Raw genomic sequence first — 22,276 nt, 5'->3', positions numbered from 1 at the left:
AATACCTTGGTATATGGATAAACGAGGACAACAGATATATGCAAACACAGGAAAAAACAATAACAGTGAAGGGGAAGAGAAATGCAGCCATAATGAAGCACAGAGCACCATGGGGATACAATAGATACGAGGTCCTCCGAGGTATGTGGAAAGGTGTAATGGTTCCAGGGCTTACTTTTGGAAATGCGGTTGTTTGCTTTAAATCAAGGGTACAATCAGGACTCGATGGGAACCAAAGGTCAGTGGGTCGCCTCGCATTGGGCACTCACGGGAAGACTACAAATGAAGCTGTGCAGGGTGATATGGGCTGGACTAGTTTTGAAGTGAGGGAAGCTCGCAGTAAAATTGAGTATGAAGAACGCCTGAGGAATACGGAAGAAAGTAAATGGGCTGGGAGAGTGTTCAGGTGTCTGTACAGGAAAAACATTGATTCACAGTGGAAGAAAAGAACTAGGAAGCTTACCAGCAAGTATGCGGCCTGTAGGGTGGGCAACACAGCAACAAAGACGGTCAAGCGGAGAGTCGGAGAGGCTGAAATAATCTCATGGGTGGCGGCAATGGAAAAGAAACCTGCCATGAGTAACTACTTAAGAGGAAAAAACGAAATCAGGAAAGAAACAATTTATGATAACTCAAAAGGAAGTTCATTACTTTTCGAAGCGAGATGTGGATGCCTTAGGACACGCACCTATAAAGCGAGATATAAGAAGGAACAAGAAGCATGTGCTTGCTGTGGTAAAGCTAGGGAAACTATGGAGCATGTTTTATTAGAATGTGAAGACGCCTACCCAGCGGTCGATTTAGGCACCACTGGCCTCCTTGAAGCCCTTGGGTTCAGCGAGAGCAGTGGAAAAGTAAACATGTCCGCAATAGGCATTAGTAAGAGGCGATTGAAGGATTGGTGGATGAAAAGTAGGGAAACGACAAAAAACGGAGATGTACAAAAACACGGTTAGCAATAGGAGATCAGGAAATTTGGGTGTGGGAGTTCATAGTGCTTATTATTTTTTATTTTTTTATTGTTTAACTTAGGTAGGACATTAGGCAATATAATAGCAAGAGCTTGGTGGCGCAACCCACCGCCCCGTTACAAAGGAGACACTCATAACATCCATCCATCCATCCATCCAGCGCGAATAGCGTGAACAAGAAAAGGCACGAGGCGCGCGCTATTGAGAACAGCACATAGCTGCCAGTCTCACATGAAAACGGCGGCGCGCACAGTTACTTATTCCGGTAGCACCATATCTCCGCACGGGTCGTCACACGCCGCATTCACAGCTATCACTGCCAAACCTCTTGCGATAAGTATATTCGCCTATCTGTTTTACAGCGTGGTGCGAAGCGCCATTGATAGCGCACTGCATGCTTTTAGTAGGCGATAATTCAAACACGCCGCTGCTCCCTGCTGCAGTCGGCGCGATGTGGGCAACACGTTTCGCTTCGGTGGCATCCGGCGTCGACCCCCAGCTCAATTTCGTATCGCTTTCCTGTCACTCTCTTAAAACATCACGCAATATAAAAACAACACAAGTCTCGTGGCCGCCGGTGCACCACTAACTCGACGCGCATCGTCGTCTCGTGCCGCAACGATCTGCACGACGCTTCACATTACGTAGGTGTTAATAGTGCAATCTGTCAAATATCTTTAGTTACTTCAGATCGTACTTTTTCCCGGTTAGTATGTTTTCCCGTGCTTTTTTTTTTTTCACCAAAACATGAACGAAAAGTTACGAGGTTTTACATGCCAAAATAACTTTCTGATTATGAGGCACGCCGTAGTGGAGGACTCCGGAAATTTTGACTACCCGGGGTTCTTTAACGTGCACCTAAATCTAAGTACATGGGTGTTTTCGCTATTTGCCCCATTGAAATTTGGCCGCCGTGGCAGGAATTCGATACCGCGACCTCGTGCTCAGCCGCTAAACACCATAGCCATTGAGCAACCACGGCGGGTAAAACATGAACGAGGTTCTACTATAATTTGCACGCAAAATCGATGTGACAATATATGTCTGCCTGATGCCATGTAATACATAAACAAAAAGCAGAATGAATGCACTTTTCAAGCATAAAAGTATTGTTAACGAGATGTCATAAAAAAGATATAAAATGCCAGAATCAAGACTCTGGGATAAAACTGAACACACTAAATTATAAAGACACGCTTGTATCTACTAAAAAACAAATGTAACAAATATTATGAGATATACAAAATCTATTGACGTCTAATAGATATATCCAAAAAAATATTTTTCATTGAACATGTATTCCACTACAACAATTAAAGTGCAAGCACTGCAGTTTGGTGTGCCGGACTGCGGCTGCCGATGTTCTGGGCTGGCTTGCGTCGTCGTCGCTCTCAGAGTCAAAGTACGACGAAAAGACCGCATCCTCAGACTCGCTGCTGCTCGGTCTATCGATAAGACCAGCTGCAAAACGCAGCGGAATCGAGTCTGTGATCTTTCGAAGCGTGCGCGCCACTTTCAGGGACAGCCATTTTTGCTTTCTGCTTTGACGATCGCTAAAATTCGGAGTGCGTTAAAAAATTAACGCCTTGTGGGGGAAAAGCGAACTGCTTAGAAAAAAAAAAAGTTTGTCCGTGAGCAGCGCGGAAGGTATCGAAAGCGGCGTTTCAAACCATCGTTAGCGGGCTAGCGATGCCCAATGGGCGCGGTACAGAGAGTTAAGATAAAAGCTGCACGTGATTTCAGCCTAGCATGCAAGTCATTTTTACAGCGAAAACTATATGACTAACCTTCCGTAGTTTTTTCGGCGTCCACCAACAGAAACAGACTTAGCGATTTCTAACAAACCCATACAGGTACAGTGCGGCGGCGCAGATGTCAAAATGCGGAACAGATTAGAACGCTCGCCGTGAATAGCGTGACGTCAAGGTTATCGCAGCATATAAGTAGGAGAGGTATCAGCGCTAAAAACAGCTGCGTTATCGATGGGGTGGACACGTATAGTTCGTACACCCGAAGAACATGCCTATGAGGAGCTCCGGAGGGAACAGCAACGAGAGTGTAAACGGTGCCAGCGCGAAACCACCACCGACAAAGAACGTTCCCGCGATGCTGAACGAAAACGACAATCACGAGCCCAGGTACCTCCGAGCCAGCAATGATGCCAGACTCGCAGCGCAAAAAATTACAGCCATTCCACTCTGTGAAGATGGAATGGCAGCGAAAGCAGTTTCTTTTCGTTTGAGAGCTTTGACTGTCGTCAGCTTTCACTGCCATTCCATCTTCACCGAGTGGAGTGGTAGTCCTTTTTTGTCTATCCAAGATCTCTGGACTTGCGTGTATGTTGGTCGAAATGTTTTTTTATATTCACTGTATGTTAAAAATATGTATGTATAAGTGTACATGTACAGTTAAACCTCGATATAACGAAGTAGGCAGAATAAGCAATTTGCTTCGTTATATAGAAATTTCGTTGTATTGAAATTCGGCCTTTTATGCAAGTACAGTCGCCGATCGATTTTTCTTGCACGGAAAAGGATCGCAGAATTCTCCCAATTATTGGGCAGTCAAAAGAAACAAATTTCAATTAGAAAACAATTCATTTAGATGAATTTGGGAGTCGGCGACAAGCGATGTGGTTTTATGCCATGTCGATATCTTAACATGGGCGGTACGAACTAAGCGAAGCCAGCCCCACTTTCGCGTGCACTCTGCCCCTGCACTCATTTAGATGTCCTTATATGGCAGCTTCACTGCTTTTCCAGCTTTAATGTGGGTAGATACATCCTGCACTTACCTGCCCCTTCAGCCCCGAAGTGCCCACATTTAACTTGTGATTTCTCACATGTTTTCATATGGAGTGCTGTAGTGCAGAACCTCCTGCTTCTGTATGAAACTTATTTCCAGCATATAATACTTATTTGTTATTTCTTCAGCAGTTTTAAGAATGGCAGTGATAACCAGCAATTTGCTGAAAATGACTGAAGCACCATTAAACAGTGCTTTACCACGTAAAAGCTGCCACCACATTCAATTCAGCAATCATTAACCATACTTGTCACTATACAGGTACATAATACAAACTTGTTTCTTTGCAATACATTGTTTCTTTAAGCTTGCTATGCTTTGCCTGCAAGAACTGTAATATTTCCTTTTAAGGGCCACTTGCACAAAGTGTTTTACCCTCAAGTAAATGTACCGAGCAGTAAAAAAATTCACCGACAATTACGATACTCCCTAATGCGAAATTTAGCTGCAGCTCTATGTGTTTTCATTTCACGACATATTGAGGCAAAGAATCTGAGAGAGACATGCAGCAGAGTCGGCTATCGGCAAAAATCTTATCTGCAGGTCAAGCACGTTGGCTTTTATACACGACTCATCGAACATTCCAGTGTAATCGCTGGTTCCCGCGCGGTATCCAGAAAGTACTACACAATTTCCAACATGCATACAATCCGATTACAAAAAGCTTTGATGACAACAGCCAATGGACAGAACTATCGATAACATTCGAGAAACTTCTGATACATGCAGCCGCATTGTGCGTCGAAGGATAAAGTTTAATATTTGTTAGCTGGTGAAAAGCAGTGACCGAAAAAAGATAAAGAAATCATCAGTGAACAAACAACAGTGTGCTACTCTGGCACCATCTCATAGCAGTTCTTGCTCCAGAGGTCTTAAGCATCACTACGCTTTTCTTCTCACGTTTTCACCACACCCTCCTTCTCTGCATTCCAGTATGCACTAATGCATGCTTTTCTTCTCATGCTTTCATCATGCCCTTCTCCCACGCTTTCCTCCTCACACCATCTTCTCTCTCGCCACTTTTTTTCAACCCACACTGTGCTTCGCATTCGCTCTTTGATCCGCTGTGCTCATTCGCACAGTTACACCAGGAACCTTGACACTTGATGGAGGAATGGGCGCTGAAGAGCTGTGCTCTAAAGGTACCCTAAGTCGCTATGTTGGCACCGCATTGCGTCTACTAGCACCCAAGGCAAGTGCAGGCCGGGCACTTAGCGTGAACTTGTGCTGCTGGCTCGCTAATTCACATGCAGACAAAATGAAACCATCCACCTGTCTCCAGCGAGCAAAAATTCTTCAAAGAGAAATGCATGTCCTGGCTGCAAGATGCACGCCACATGCACTCAAGGTCGTCCCACAGCTGCTCGTCGATGAAAAAGTCACAGTAGAAAAGAAATCAGCGTCAGAGCAGTTCTTCATTATCGAACACATTATATGTATGACTACAGTCCCTAAAGACATCCTAGATTGCAGGCTGAGTGCAATCAAACATATGCGCACAGCTTGAGAAGCACCAGCAGCCATATTGACAAACTGCAAGTTAGCGCACTCGCATCATGGTAGCACGACAATTCTCGCTCCCTGGTGGCAGGCGAATGGTTTTGTTTTGTCCCCGTGCAAATGTGCGAGCCAGCAGCACAAGGTCACATTTAGTGCATGATGCACACTTGCCTCTTTCGCTGCTGGACACAGAGTGGCACTAACTTGGGGGCCTCGAGTACCTTCTTACTGCTGAGCAAATTTGCTGGAATCAAATGCTTCGTGCAAGCAGTCCCTGCTTTTATTCAAGACTGACGAAAATATACCACCTGTGTTCAGTTGTGGTCTGAACAAATAAAACAGCCTCTTGTTTTTTCCCTTCCGCTACCATTCTCCATGCACACCACAGTTTACACTTTATATGCACAGGCCCAGAACATCCTTTCACTCAAAATTTCATGACCCCCCATGTTCCTTTCTTAGAGTCAATGGGTGTGTAACCTTGAAAAACATACAGCATGTGGATATAAGCTGGATCTAGACTCTTCCACCATCTGGGCAGAAATAGCAAATAAATTTGAGAGCTTCTTGGACAGGTTACAGCGTTGAAGTACAAAGTCAGTATAACGCAAGAATTCCTTTCACTAGGTTTTATTTCATTCTTATCAACCACAACACACGACTGGCCGACCTTGGTGGCAATGCAGAAAGAGCACCGGTTGAACCGTTGACAAAGCACAAAAAGAAGTGTAGTGGCGTTATGGTCTACAGTGATGCCAACGAAAACAAGAATGAGGCGGCACGCTTTGCAAACACAAGCAGAGAATGAGCTAGCCATCCGCCTGGACAGCAGCATGCCAGGTCAGCTTATCGGCATGCCATCATGGTTCCTCTTCCAAACCAATAAAGATGGTCAGCTGCGTTGACTGACTGCCTACAAGTGGTGACTTCAGTCATCGACCACCATGAACCACCATGGCTCCTAACGAAGTTAACCTGTAGTTGGTGCTCCCCCCTCCTCCGGCATTTTACGCAAGCAACCCAGTGGGCTGGTTCCTCCAAGGCTTCTTCCCTCCACTGGGTCAGCTTACAGAAAGTCAAGCACCATCTCGTTGTCAAACTCATGCCCACCAGACCGCGCAAAGAACAGCCAGAACCCAGTGAATGGCCATATGACAAGCTGGAAACATGTGGCTGATGCACCATGTCACTAGCCAAGGTGCCACTTTCAACAACAGACAAACTCTGGCTCTAAGAGCAGCAACTTCTGACAGAACGACGACTGTGGCACACACCTGCAAATGGGATTTCCGTTCCACAACTTTGTCCTCTGTCACATTTCCACCGACTCTCTGCCAAGCCTCTTGCACTGCATTCTACAGCATAAACCTCCAGCCACACGCCACCACTATGCCTGCTCTGCCTGCTGAGTTCCCTTCAAGAGTTCCCTGCTGTGGCAACTCCCAACACCCACTTGCTACCCTCTGTTGTGCTGACAAGAGAACCACTTGGCAGTTCTATGGAGGATGCTAGCAGCCAGGCAAACATGATCGTACACTCCAGGTAGCGTGGGGTCTTAAACATGCTCTTGGGACAAAGGAACGGCCACACAGTAGTGTAAACAATGAAAAGGGCATTTATTGTACCATTTATACACCAATGCTAGCTAGCCAAATTACAACAAATGGAATGTGCCGATAGGCGCTGACAAATCAAGGAAGTTCGACTCTTCACGACTGGATATCAAGTGCATATGTTCACCCCATGTCGGACACTAATGCCTGTTTGTGTGCAGCCATACGAACGGTTGCAGGTTCGAACGATCCTGTCCATCCTTGGTTCCCCGCTCCAAAGCAATTCGCGAGATGGTCCCCTGAAGCGTGCCGACACGTTCCTGTGTGCCACCAACCACATGCCAAAGAGCACGTAGGTCGTTCCCTTTATGCCCGAGTATCCACGCTGTCAGGTGGCACTAGCATCAGAACACTAGCACCATCTTTCGTACTACATTGCAACTACACCAACTACTGGCAGCACACAGCTGCATGGAGAAGCCAGATTACAGGAGACGCAAGAGCCACGTGGGGAAAAACAATATTCAGGGGACGTGAGAAAGTCAAACGTCCCCGTAAGGTTAAGTCCACGGCACTCCAGCCATGCACCGCCACTGCTCTCGGTCACTCAAGCTACTGCAGCTCGCTAAAGCCCTTCCCCACGGCCTACTCCCTAGATGAAAAGCTTTCCACTGAGAACATGGCAACGACCGACCATCTGACAGTCACGGATGTTGCAAGCTGCATGCCTTTCCACTCTCTACCCTGTCACTTTTTGCGTCTTCAACTCCAGGGCATATCAGTTCCCTTTTGGCCCTTCAAGCTTCTGACTACATCCCTACGATGATGCCATCCCTGCCAGCCAAGGCAACTTCAGGAGTGGGAACAGCACAATCTGTTGCTATAGCATCTGACCCTCCCTGCCACACTGTGGAAAACATGAGTGGCCAAGTCAGCTCTAGCACACCACACACGGCAAATTAAGCATTGTTCACCCCTGCATGCACAAGCTATTACAATGACACGCCAGCTACAGCACTTGATGCTGCACACTGTCACTTTTCCACAGTCACAGCGGGTACTCTTCAAGCGCCATGACAAGTACAAACTTCGACCTAGCAGAAGGTGGACAGTGACAACAGTGCAAGGCCCGGGAAGCCAGTGCTTCAGATGCCATCAACTGAACTGAACCTACAACAATGAACACGCATGTAACATCATTGCATTGTATTCGCTGATGTTCCTGCCAACTGTGTCCATGAGTGCCACAGAAAATGCTCCCTAGCAGGGCATGATGCAGCAGACATGTGGACAGACCTTCTCCTGCTATGGGCACAAAGACATCCCCTGCACTCACTATCAGTGTCTTGTGCTATGCCTACAGATCTAACCGGCTTTTGATCAAAAATACGACTATCAAAGGCCCAACCAGAATGCAACAGTCAGTGCTGGCCGACTGAAAATATGGCTGCATATTGAACAGCTCACCAAGAATGACCTCATTTCTCCAGATTAGTCGACTAGGTCCGCTGTCCATTCACGTCGTACTGTCACACAGTCCACACTGTACATAGCTGTATACTGTAGAATCTCGTCGGTACAATAGCATATCGTATGATTTCCAGGTGCCAACGTTTCTGATCAAGAGGAAATAAAATGACTTAATACAGTTACACAAATTTTTTACCAGCTGATACGTTAGTGGAAAAAACAATCAGCACCAACGTTCAGTACATTGCCAAACTACAATCGGGTGATAAGTTTTCTGGCCGCTAGATCTTATGTACACAAGGAAAGGTGCGAGGCGCATGTGACAAAGAACAGTAGCCACGGCAGTTTCCTTGCAGTACTCAACCGCCTGTGCCACATGAAAGCACCAGTCCACATTCAGTTTCATATTCCAGTACCAACAAATCTAATCGCAGGTTGTCATAAGTCCCACTCCCACCTGTCGCCACCAAACCGACTGCAAAAAACATCTTCCCGTATCTGTGTCACAGCACGTGTGGTGTAGTGCCATTGGCAGCGTACTGCATGCCTTCAATAGGTGATTACCCAAACACTTCGCTTTTCTCTGCAGCAGGCAGCACGAAGTGAGTGTCATGTCTCGCTCTGGTGGTATGGTATTCCAGCGTCACCCACCAGCTTGATTTCGTTTCTGTTTCTCGTCCCTGTCAGACACCAGCGTCACACGTGCACTTCTGATCACAGTCCGGGCCGATCCAGATTGAGCTTGATCCAGATCGTGTGTTGCTGCACGGTCATTTGCGATCGCTATCTCGCGTGATTTGGATAATCGCAATCCATGAATTGCTATCAGGCCTCTTAACCGCGATCGCAGGCTGACATCTGCACACTGTAGCGTACTATTCTGAAAACGATAAAAACAAAAAGTGAAGGCACCTCAAGAAAAAATTTTTAAAAGTCTTAATATCAGCAATAGTAAGCTGTAAATTGAAATACTTCCGAAATTTAACCACATTTCGCAAATATGAATATGTAGCCAAGCCATTATGCAGTTCTGAAAGTTGCCTACCGTCAGCAGACGGCAATAACTCGATCCAGATCATTGGACCATGTAGCAGCGACTATTGTTGATAGCGATCAAGAAATCGATCTGAATCAGCCCGGATTGCAATCAGAAGTGTACGTGTGGCACCAGTATTAAAACACTACACAATAGGAAAATGACACCACATGTCACGAGCAGCTAGGGTGTCACCAGCTCGACGCACGTCGGTGTCTTGTCAAAAGCAATTAACGCCGAGTGGGCACGTCAAAACTTCCCACCGAAATGCCCCCCTCATAGAAGCTGCTGACCCAGACCGAATTCTAGGAATGCAGATGTAAGCTTCCCAAAGTTATAAAAACAACACAGCACGTCTTGGGTTGCTTGGGCACCCACCAGCTCAGTGTGCGCTGGTACCTGAGCTGCAAGTATTTGCGCAATGCTTAGTATTGCGTAGATCTCAACTACAGTTGAGTCCGCCAAATGTTTTAGTGACTTTTGATCGTATGTTTTCACGATTAATACATTTTGTTCATATTCTTTTTCTTTTCATAACATATCATTGAGGTTCTACTGTATATCCACTTTCTTTTATGGAATTTTAAAAAATCACCTGCGACAGACAGCATAATTCTTGTCCTTGAGCTGAATTATTCAAAGAGGCGGACATCACTTGCAAGAGAAATTGAAACACATATAATGAATTAACAAAAATCACTAATTAACTTCCTAATTACTTTACGGCACATATTGCAATGAACAAATTGGAGCCAGTGAGATTGCAAGATGTATCCACTTGAAATGGTTTTCCAGGATGACACCAATTTCAAGATACTATTTCCCAAAGTGTTGAAAGAAATACATTGGCATTCCAGTTACTTTTGTGCTTCGATGCATAAAAGAGCGTTTTGAGAGAAAAATAAGTGGAACAACAGTGCATTTTTAGGGCAAGTTTGATGGCACGTATCTCCAAACTGGCGTCATTCTGGAAATTCATTCTAAGTAGATATGCCTTGCAAACTCACCGGCTACAACTCGTAAATTGCAATATGTGCAGTAAGGTAATTATTTCAAAACTAATTTGTGCATTTTTTTTTAATTAGTCCAATATGTGTTTCGATTTCTTATGCAAGTAATATCTGCCTCTCTGAATAATCCAGCTCAAGGACTAGAATTATGTTATCCGCCACAGGCTATTATTAAAAATTCCATAAAACTTATAAATGATCACCCTGTATAGTTGTGCTAAATTGCCATCACCCACACACTGACACAATTACCTGACACTTCTGACTGCCGTGTACATAACTTTATTCAAGTTATGTCAGCCCACCATACATCACCTCTGTTTCTTCTATCATGCTGCACGCTGGAGCGAGAGCACCTGCAATGATACTGTGGTCTACAGTGCCACTGCTGACACAGACAAAAATGCAGTAGCATGCTTTGCAAGCGCAAGCGGAGAATGAGCTAGCCATTGGCCTAGACAGCGGCCTACCACCATGGTTCCTCTTTGCGACCAATAAGTGGTAGTTAGCTGCATCCACTGGCCATGTACAGAATCATTATATTATCCCAGCCCAGGCATTTATGCTGCTCTATGTGTTGAGAGTTCAGTGACTTAAGAACCAAGTGGTAGCAATTTCTCTTCAGCATGCTAGTAAAGCGCACCCAGATAGTGCAGGTGTTGCTGTAGGAAACTACCCTAATTTTCTTGTGTGGTAAGATGTCTTTCAGGAAGGTCAAGCATATATAATTTAAGTAGGATTTGTTTCATTGTGTAAGCACCTTTTTTCAATTTCAAGTAAGAATTTTGTCAACATAGAACAGTCATGCAACAGTCATCGCACTGCCATGAACCACACCTGTCCATCAACACCTGTCCATCAAACTCATGCTGACACCCACTGAAAACGAGCATTTTCATGTTGAAAACAGCCTATCAGTTACTTTCATCCTACAGAAGTGACAATATGTTTAGTACTTCCTTTCTGTTACCTTCTGATGGTCTTAATATTTGTTTTCTTACGAAATCAATCAAGATTAGGAGCAATAAATGGTGCTTTGTTTGCTACATACACCGATAATATAAATGTGCCCCACAAAGTGCACAATTTTATGCATATTATGCTTAAACTACCATCTAACAACAAAGCTGTATTGCTAGAATAGCAGCTCGGGCTTGTTGGTTTTCCATCCTGCTAGTAACAGCGCAAAATGTAGACAAGAGACGAGACAAGAAGACACCACAGCGCTTGTGGTGTCTTCTTGTCTCGTCTCTTGTCTACATTTTGCGCTGTTACTAGCAGGAAAGCTGTATTGAACAGGGCCACAGTTTTGTGTGTTATAGCATTTATGCTATTATCTGATCACTTGCCTGGCTTGTATTTTCAAGTAGACGTTCTTCATGAGCATACAGGAAAGGAGTTTGCGATTTTCCATAGAGTCGAATGTACTTCTCTCCAAACACCTGAACAAGAACAAACAATACAAAAAACAGCAAATAAGTGCCAGTTGCAGCATTTGAGAGCATCCTATGAAAGTAATAAAACAATATTCAGGCCATAAAATGTTGCTGACAACACAGCCTTACAGAGCTCGGCAACCATAAATATGCAAGCAAAGACCTCTTAGAATGATACATCATCTGCTTCACCTCCTGTTAAATTTTGACAGATCTAAGCAATGGATGCAAAAACCTGCTAGGATGGTTTCACACTCTAAAATGACATCTAGATGTCACTTTAAGCTTTCCTTGCAACTGCTCTGGAGCATTATTTATTGTGCATTTGTTATTCAGCCCTTTATAGAAAGGCTCACAAAGTAACAACAATGTTAAATCATTATTCATGCTGAATACACATACCTAACCAACAATGAAAATGAAAGAGCATAAAACTACAATGGTGGACAATATTATTCACCGTCCGCATTCTCCAAAACTTTAGTTTGCCAAACTGCCTTGTCAGTGCTTTCAATATGGCGTTGCTGTCTCTCCAGTCAGGCATGTGCAAGTTTGGACATGTTACATCAATTCAGTTTCAGCTATGATGCAAGGAACAATGGCTGCCCCACCTCTATTTTGCACCAAAGAAGAATGTACCGTAATTTGTCTTTGGAGAATGGGTGCATGGATAACTATTAACTTGTTCTTCTACAATGTAAATAATTGCGGATTGCTCTTTTGCAACAAATTAACTTCTTGCATTCACCAAAATTTGCATAAGAAGCAGCTTTTTCTAGCCTTTGACAGCAAACAAAGCAGCAAGCTCAGCTGTGCCAAAAGAAATTAAGTTTCAAGCATGCCATAGACACTGAAATGGACACACGACAAATGTTAAAGGGACTGTCTACCATTCTTCAAGGACCTCCCATTTTGTAGCCAATAGAAAGCTTACCATTCACACTATCTAAACGTGCAGTGGTTTCTTTAGAAAACGAGCAGAAATTTTGAAGACATAACTTTTGCTTGGCCTCCTCTAAACTCTTTCGTTACCATACATGTAGAAATCCATCAATTGGATCTACAGTTTTTCTACACAGCGTTAAACGCTTCCATTGGAATTCTACACTTGAACCCCATTATAATGAAATGGAATATAACAAAATAATGGTTATAACAAAGTAAATGAAATTCCCCTTGAAATCCCTACAGAGATGCATGTATTTAAAACCTTATTTTAACGAAGTGAAACTGTCCTGCCAATGGATATAACGAACTAGATTCGTCTCCGAAACCAAAAAATACCCAACCGTTGTGCACCGAGTACTTCGCTTTCTGCCGGGTTCGGCACTCGTTCGCCACGGCAGTTCAAAACTCCCGCATATCCACAACGAATATGTCGTCAAGCAACATTGGCCTTTCTCACTGCCGCGCGTAGCTGCACACCTGCACACAAGCAGCAGCTCACTATCGCACTTCTCCACTTACATCTCTCTTTGCACGTGCCTGGCTGTGAGAGCCGCAAGGCTAAGCGCTGCAGTGCAAAAGATTAGTGTATTCTAGGGGTGTGCGAATATTCGAAATTTCGAATACGAATAGGGTATTTTCTTTATTCGAAGCATATTCAATTCGACAAATGCATATTCGGAAATTCCCAAATATTCGAAGAGGGCCGAATAACGGTAGAAACGGCGAATATTCTGACAGACGGAATAATTGAGCAAGTAACGAATTATATGCTTGCTTCGCATTCTCCTCAGAACATGTCTATTCACTGAGAACTTCGCATGACCGGCTCATTATTTGTATGCTCTGTTTCAGTCTATTTGCATGACGCCCGTGAGACACAATCAGTTTCAGTTTCTTTTTACCAAGCTTTATTCTATGGCTCTTTCATAACCATATATTATGTCCTTTAGGGCTCTGTAACTATATGCGATAAAATATGTATCCCAAAAGTGTTACCTGCACAGTCTTTAGATGTTTGGAAATTAAAAAGAAAAAGAAATATGTTCGAGGAGAACGTTGGATCGCCATCAAGGACTCCCGCCTTGTGTTCCCGCTTTTCTCATGTAATCGCCGGCTCCTTGCTACCTGCTGCGCTGCTTCTCCGTGAGACAAACGCAAAACATGCTAACTTCGCCACTGCACTATTTGCAACTATCTCAGTGCTTATACAGCCCTCGATCGAGCGTGTTCTCCAAGAATGGCATCAACTGCAAATGACGAGCCACCGAGCAAGCAAGAAAAGAAAGCCGGAAGAAGTCTCTTTTGGCAGCACTGCACAAAGCTCTCGCCATCGACAGCTCGGTGCAAGTCGTGCGAACATGCTCTTAATATGCAACGGGAACAACCACTACTATTCAAAATCACATGAAACAGCACCTTTTGTTGATGGAAGAGTACAAAAAAGAGGCCACCGTGAACGCTCCGTTGAAGAATCAACCGACACTGGATGATATACTTCAGCAGATATAGCAGTCATTGTCTCAGAAGAAAGAAAACGCACTTCACCAGAATGTGGCAGCTGTTCATTTCTTCACCATTTCTGCCACATCAGTTCAAAGCACTGGTTGAAGCAGCTGTACAGTCGTGCTACAGTCGACCATCTCGAACAAAATTGTCGCATGTGCTCGTCCCGCGCCTGTACAACGACACAAGAGCAAAGGTACGACACGAGCTGCGAAAAGCACTTGAACATGGAACAAGCACTCTCGCTATTACGAGCGATATCTGGACGTCGTGTGCCAACGACAGTTTTGTAAGCCTCGCGCGTCACCTTCCTGCGGTGAAGTTCGACATGAAAAAGTTCACTTTGCACATGCGACATATGCTGGAGAGTCACACGGCTGTGAACACAGCTGCGTCATTGGAGCAGCTATGCACCGACTGTTAGGTACCAATCGACTGCGTGAAGTACATAGTGACGAACAGCGGCCGCAATATCCGAGTGGCTGGCAAGAGACTGCCTTGGCTCCAGCGAGCCTCCTTTGCGCACACTCTGCCCTGATCAGTGATCAGCAATGAAATGTCGTGTACTCCGGCAATCAACAGACTCTGCAAGAAGGTGAATATGATTGTAGGGCACTACAAGCATAGCCCTAGTGCACAGAAATGACTGCACGATCTGCAGATGTAGCTGAACAAAGATGTGCATGCTCTATGTTGTGCAGGATGTTGACACAAGATGAGTAGTCAGTACCTCATGCTCTCAAGGCTCCTTGAACTCTAAGAGTCCATCAGACTTGAGCTCACCCTTTCGGACACGAGCGTGGATACCTTTAACTCCTGCAAAGTGAAGAGATGCAGTGGAGTTTTTGGAGGCATTGAGGACCTTATTTGACGCAACTGTGATCTTAAGGGCTGAAAAGTACCCCTCATTGTCATGTCAAATTCCAATTATTTTTGAAATGCTGCATTGCCTCGAAGATTGCGAGGCAATGCAGCATTGCCTCGCAATCTCAGCGAGGCAATGAACTCAGCGTTTGCGAACAATCTCGCAAAATGTATCAAGACTTGTTTTACTGAGTGCGAATTTGACAAAGTGCCCAACCTGGCCATGTTTCTTGCTCCACGCTTTAAGGACAAAGTTCATCAGGGGTCTGGTCAGGTGATCTGGTTGAAAGACATTGTAACAAGGGAGCTCCACGCAGCTGGCGTGGAACCCAGTGAGGACACTGCCATGCCAGCGTCAAGTTTGTGCCCGCTGGTGGTATCCACTGTATGAAAAGCTTTTGACGGTCTAGTGAACAAGGAGAACGCACATTTGGCATCTGCCTCTGAGAGAAAAGTTACAGACTATACGGAAAAGCTTCTTCTCGAAAGGGGCAAGAATCTTTGCGAGTGGTGGCAGTCCATTGGCCGCTTCACGTACCCGCTTTTAAGTACACCCGCCCAGAAGTACTTCGCCATCGCTGCCACCTCAGTTCTAAGTGAAAGTCTTTTCTACAGTTTGAAATGTTGTCACAGTGCATACAGAGCGTTTACTTTCTGAACATGTCGAGCAGTTAATTTTCCTTCATGATAACCACTAACAAGTGCATTACTTGACTGAGAGCATTACCTGTCATTACCTGAGCGCATTATCTGTAATGAGTGTCTTATTAACCTGCAGTAGCCTTGTAAAATGCAATATTATTTTTAACAAGGGTTATAAAGCTATTGTTACCACGTTTTGCAACTTTTTATACTACATACATATTCGATATTCACTTCAATATTCGAACACAGTTTTTTGCCTTATTCGTATTCGATTCGTATTCGAAAATTTCAACATTCGCACACCCCTAGTGTATTCACTTTTACTGCATGATGCACCGCGCAGGCAAAACTGGGCCTAGCCTCCGAGATCTTCGAAATTAGCCTCCAGTACCGTTGAAATTAGCCTCCAGTACTCCTAGCACTTCTTCAATAAATAGATTCAAAATTTGCACTTTGGTCAACTAGGCAATGTAATTTTTAAGTGGCAGCAAAGAAGACACAAAGGCTTGTCTTCGGTTGTGCAATTTTCCAATCCGACGTATAGGCTGCTTTAATCATGTCTCAAACTGCAGATGCTCATGAGTGCGTGTTATTTTGATAATTGTGTTTTGACTAATATCAAGTGCAACTTCATTTTTCCTTTTATGGGTTCCTTTAACCTCTCAGCACTTCAACAGTGTATGTACAAATTATTACGAGCAACACTTCCCGTTGTGTAGGGTTTTCATTCACACAAGACGACACAATCAATTTCAGACCGACCTTTGACCAAAGCTTGACTAGCTAACTAATCTCACATGTTGAACACCACCTGTGCAAGTGCCCTTATTCATTACTGTACAATATTGTCCAACACTCCACATTACTGTACAACACTGTACAGGAACTAAACAAAGCATGTGGAGGCTCCAGCTCCAGTTGAATGCACACAGGACAACACTGCTTGCACAGACAAGATAATCAAACACAATAATAAAGTATGAGGTGGCTAGTGCATGCTTCCTGACCCAACAACGACTGCTCCACAAGCCTAAAAAATGCAGTGAAAAACAAACTAGGTGCCTGCCACAATGAGTACAAAGAAATGCTCCCCGTACAAAAGCAACTTAACTGTTTTCACATTTGCGAATATACTGCATTTCCGCATAGCATGGGTACAGTGAACTAGAAAGGGGCAGTGCAGCGCACAGAGGCAGTGACGCATAGAGGCACCTGACACCACCGGTGACGAACGGAGCAGCGGCGCTGCAATCGCTCATTCTTGCATGCAGTGCCGATTGTGTGGCTCGAAAGCAGCTGGTAGGTGGTCTGCTTTCTCTGAATGTCTGCTGCTTTTAAATTGGTGAATGTTTCAGCTCTCATCAACAGCAACAAGGCCGGCTGATTCTGTGCAAAATTATTCGTGTGCAGTTTTTATTTTCTAGGGCACCACTTCATGTGCTAGCTGTTGAAAGGTGTGCCAAGAAGAGAACAATCGTACAATGCAACTGCCTAATTTAAATTTACTTTTGTTGTTACGGGGACTAGAATTCGCTGAAGCAAAGCAAGAGCAGGATGTTTGTAATGCAATTCATTTGTTCATGTGCCTACAGCAATCAATGTTGTCATTGCATTAGTGCGGAAAACTATTCTAGATGTCTATGTTCTGCGCCCTACTGGCTTTTAAATGTGTGTCCCCATATTCTGCGATGACAGTATAGTGAACATTTAGCTACAGAATACAGAGACCATGAGCTGGTACCCCTTTCGTGAAATGCTGTACCTCCCCAGTGACGACAATGGCGTCCTATGGATGTCCTGTGGACATCCACTGCCAGGACACCAATATCCTCGGTATGCGATGAATACGTTCTGCGAATGTCCCACAAATGACCGTTTTGCCGCACTTTCCATGCCTTGCAGACAACCGTTGCATGTACGCAAGGGAAATTATGTGGGCATGCTGTGTACATATTACAGACGTGTGCCAAGGCCTTTTGCATAGTGTTCACCACGATGTAAATTATGCTGGCAGCACACGCTGTGTGACAGACACAATGGCCCATGCATCAAGAACAGATACATTGTGCGCACATGTTACGCGTGCACACACTTGCGCGGAAGTGCAGCACACTCCTCATTCTTCTAGGCCTACCACCAAGTGCAATTGCCTTATTGAACTAAACAAGTTTTCAAAGTAAACTGCATCAGAAAATTTGTAGTACAACATAAACACGAGCTGCAGACGTGATAGCTTTGGATTTTAATTGGAACATGCGAGAAAACTTTATTAAGTTATGAGGAAACTTATGAGACATCGCTTCAATTGGAGGACAAATACAATAGAACCTCATTCACACGTTTTGAAAAAAAGAAAACACTAGAAAAAAACTGGCTGTGGCTTAGCTAAGGTTAAGCCCAGGATGCGAAGCATACTAGCCTTTATATTAACGCGACAGCGTTAAGGAGCTCGTGTCGCAGAAAAGCCGGTGTCGTCGGCGTCGGCTCAGGCGTGCGGCGCTTGCTCAGGCGCACATTTCGTTGTCGCGCCGAACGCTGCGTTGCTCGACACTCACCGCGTCCGATGCGGGGCGCGTAGTCGCTGCGCCGTAGCAAAGCCACCTAGAAACAGTCTCTGTAGCATGCCGCAACCTTCGCTTCTCATTCCAACGAGCAGCTCTGTCTCCAGGAGGCATCTCACCTCGTGAGTGTCTAGCAGAGGCAAGCGCAGCTGCTTATATACCGCCGCGACGCCGCGAGCACTTTTTTTTCTTTCTCTATGCCGCGAGCGACGGCGCGAGTTGGAGCACCGTTTCTCCTCTGTCGTGACGTCACGGTGTCACGTGGTATTGAAGGCGACACCGCCGCGCCTGAGGAGCTGGGTTGAGCTCTCGTAATATGCTTCGCATAAAAACGTAATAACTGGGCAATGTACAATCTGAAGTAACAAAAAAATTTCACAGACTCAACTATTGTTTACATCTGCATAACGCGAAGCGTTGTGCAGATCGTTGCGGAGGCACAAGACTCCGAGGCGCTTCAGGCTGGTAGTGTTTGGTGGCACCAGACGTGTTTATGTTTTCCTATCGCATGGCGTTTCAAGATGGTGATGGGAAACCGAAACGAAATAGAACTGATGGGCAACGCCAGATGCCGCCGAAGCGAAACGTGTTGCCCACATCACGCCGCCTGCAGCAGGGAACGATGGCGCGTTTGAATTATCGCCTACTAAATGCGTGCAGTGCGCTATCAATGGCACTACACACCACGCGCTGTAAAAACAGATAGGTGAAGATGCTTATTGCAAGAGGTTTGGTGGCGGGAGCTGTGTAAGCAGCGTGCGAGGAACCGTGCAGAGATATGGTGTTACAGGAATAAGAAACTGCGCGCGGCCGTTTTCACGTCAGACGGGCAGCTATGTACCCGCCTTGCGCCTTCTCTTGTTCACACGAGATATAGCGGCCAGAAAACATATACTATCGCAGTCTGCAGCAGGGTACGGCAACGCGTTTCTGTTATCGCCTATTAAAAGCGTGCGCTACACTTCCGACAGCACCACGCACTGTGAAACAGACAGGCGAAGATGCTTATCGCATTAGGATTGGCAGTGATAGCTGTGAACGCCGCGCGAGATTTACTGGTACCGAAATGAGAAACTGAGTGCACGCCGGCGTTTTCACGTGAGACGAGCGGATGAGCGTTGCAGTGAAGCTGCCGCGGCGGCATCTATATACTGCTCTTGGTAGCGCGCGCCTCGCGCAATTTGTTTACATGGGATCTAGCGGCTGGAAAACATATCATATGATCGTAGTTTGCCAACGTGCTGAACACTGGTGCCAAAAAATCGTGTTTGCTGGCAACGTATGCACCAGTAAAAAATTTGCGTAACTCTATTGGGTCATTTTTTTCTGTACTCGATTGCGAACGTTGGCGCCAAAAAACAAACGTAACGGGAACGTATCAACAAGGTTCTACTGTATTCACGTGGATGTCAAAAAAGAAAAGGTCTATGTGGGATATAACCTTGGCACGTTCATGGTGGAATAACTGGAACAGGTCCGTGTGGGATATCCTTGGGACATTCACGATACCATTTGCGAGAATGACGTCCAGCAGATGTCCTACTTATATCCAAAATGGCACATGGACATTGGACATGGTGGGTTGACTTATGGACGAAGTGTTTTCAATGGGTCATTAAACGTCCAGCAGACATCCTACTTGTATCCAAAATGGTGCATGGACATTGGACATGATTGGGATGTCCTATGGACGAAGTGTTTTCAATGGGTCATTAAACTTCTCACCAAAGCATGGTCACCATAAATACAATTAGCTGCCTTGCCGTGTCAGCGAAGTTGCCATTTGGCTTCCTGCAACACTTTTGTGCTAATCCGCTCCTGCTCATTCTTGTTTACTTTGCAGGCACAACATATGATAGATTTGTAAAGTTGAATTTCAGTGACATTTCCAGAATGAATGTTTTTTTTTAGGGTCATGTGACTTATTCAATCCATGAGCATTTCTGCTCGCGTCAGGAGTAGAAAGACGGCTCTTAGACACCTACAATGTGCTGTTGAATGGTGTGCCAAGAGAGAATGAACGTGTTACGCAACAGCCCAATTTACACTTACTTTCGATGTTGCAAGGAACAGCTACATATAATTTCCCTGTCACGCAGTCATTCAATTGTCAATATGTACGATCAGAATCTGCTCACTTGAGTTCATATAGCCCGTCGTCTGCGCCTTGAAGCTCTGTAAGCTAAACAAACTCGATCTTGATTGCTGAACCTATAGCAGTGATCATTTTCTATTGTGTTGAAAAAGTTCATTCGGATCGGTTTCAATCATGATCGAAAGTGCCTATGTTCCTGACTGCGTGGATAGGTTTCAGCGGCAAAGCCAGACGCACTACAGTAATTGCTCTTGCATCTGTGGCCAAAAAACAATGCGCATTTTATTTTCTGATGTTAAGAAGATAATGCTGAACAAATAAACTAAGTGATTCGGGAAAAAATCTGAACAAGATCTTCTGCGCTCAGCAAGCATGTTGGAGGCGAGGACATATAGTGACGCCGCCATGCGGAGTCATCCGTGTGACGAGCTAAGTTGGATTGCTCCGCCAGTCTTCTCCTGCTTTGCCTGCAACAGCTTTCGCAGCATTTTTTAAAAATTTCACTTCAACAAAATCAGTAAAATACTGCTATGGCTTTGTCACTGACTGTACAATATGCTAATGACCTGCTCCAAAAAAAATTAACTTCTGTATAAAACCTTGCACATCGCACCGACTGCTGGCATCGTCTGCTATGGCCACCGACATGGAAACTGCAGAGGCGGGGCCAAGGCGGGGCACGCTGTTTTTGTAAAACGTAAGAAATCAATGTGTCATATTAAAATTAAGCATCAAAGGGGCTTTAGCGAGTGCTTGTGGTAGAGAAACATATTTTTGCTGCAAGAAAGGCGTACGATGTGTTCGCCATGTAATTTCATTCATTGTTGGTTTGAATCTACGAACAGGCCGTGGTTGACACGACAAAGAAATGGCATTCGCAAATTTATATTCAGGTTTAGCACGCATACCCCCGTGGAGCACGACGCAAGTGGATTTCCGTTTTGTGTGAAGCAACCCAACATGCTTTTGAGCTGCACGCAGCCGCGACCTTTCTCACGTGATTTGAGGACTACACACAAGAGCCATATGCAGGTGCACACATCATCCAGAGAATTTAGCTTTGCTTTTTTTTTCTGACAGGGGTTCCCTTTGTGACGTTGTAGCTAGATAACATTTTACATTTTTGCCAGTGGGACGGCGCGCACACGTTTGTCTGTCGAACAATTTTAATATTATCTGTTGCTTTTTATTGCGTGAATCTTATATGGTTGTCACATTTTCGATTGCGATCAAGCCAGATCGGGATCGAATTTTTTGGTGATCAACTCCCTTCCACAGTTGCACAAAGGGAACAATCGCAATCGAGAAATTTGGTCCCATTCGGGCTCACTCACAATCGAAAATGCACCATAGGACACCCGGCAGCATTACTTTGAGCATTTGAATGCACTAGCATGCCGCAAGGTGTAGCTGGCGGTTTGCGACCAACGAAAAGTGCTCAGCGATCAAAACGCGATACTAGGAGCGCATGGTTGCCGGCACTTCTTGCCCCAATGGTGGGCGCTGGGGACACAGAGTTGATGCATGTCTGTATCGCCTGAAAGCGAGAGTCCCTGTGATGCATTGTGACTGCATTCGGCACCTTGTCGATCATGTACTGCTCACCAATGGCGTAAAACGCACAGATCGCCATGCAATCCAAGTATTGCGTATCACTCGATCACTGGGCACTGTACGTGAGCGATCGTCTCATGTCGTCTGGTACTCACCGAACATTTGCTCTCCGAGTCCGCACACAAAGTCTCCTTCACGGAAGTGCTCGCTGCAAACACGTGCATAGGAGCTCAATTCCTTACCTATTCGAAGCTTTATCAGCCATGCGCCGTGAAGTTTCTCATGTTTGGAGTAAAAGTGAAAGCTCATGGAGCACTCCTTTGGG

At 45.1% G+C, this 22,276-nt stretch overlaps 1 protein-coding gene across 6 annotated transcripts in view; it reads right to left on the bottom strand.

Annotated features, from left to right (window-relative positions):
- The window catches only part of LOC135906709 (lysine-specific demethylase 8-like), a 99,628-nt gene that overhangs the window by 5,554 nt on the left and 71,798 nt on the right, over window positions 1–22,276 (bottom strand). For 2 of the 6 annotated variants that reach the window (XM_065438292.2, XM_065438289.2), the window contains one exon: window positions 11,695–11,787. The exons of 1 other annotated variant lie outside the window; for it this stretch is intronic. In XM_065438292.2, the coding sequence (XP_065294364.1) occupies window positions 11,695–11,787 (93 nt within the window). Of the gene's footprint in view, window positions 1–11,694; window positions 11,788–14,962; window positions 15,049–22,106; window positions 22,160–22,276 lie in introns of all 6 variants that reach the window. 3 more of the 6 variants (XR_010565810.2, XR_010565809.2, XM_065438293.2) reach the window with 3 other exon arrangements.

Source organism: Dermacentor albipictus, chromosome 1, assembly GCF_038994185.2.
Source record: "Dermacentor albipictus isolate Rhodes 1998 colony chromosome 1, USDA_Dalb.pri_finalv2, whole genome shotgun sequence".
Lineage (NCBI taxonomy): Eukaryota > Metazoa > Arthropoda > Arachnida > Ixodida > Ixodidae > Dermacentor > Dermacentor albipictus.
Note: the sequence above shows the minus strand (reverse complement) of the source record. Positions and strands in the feature narration are given on the sequence as shown.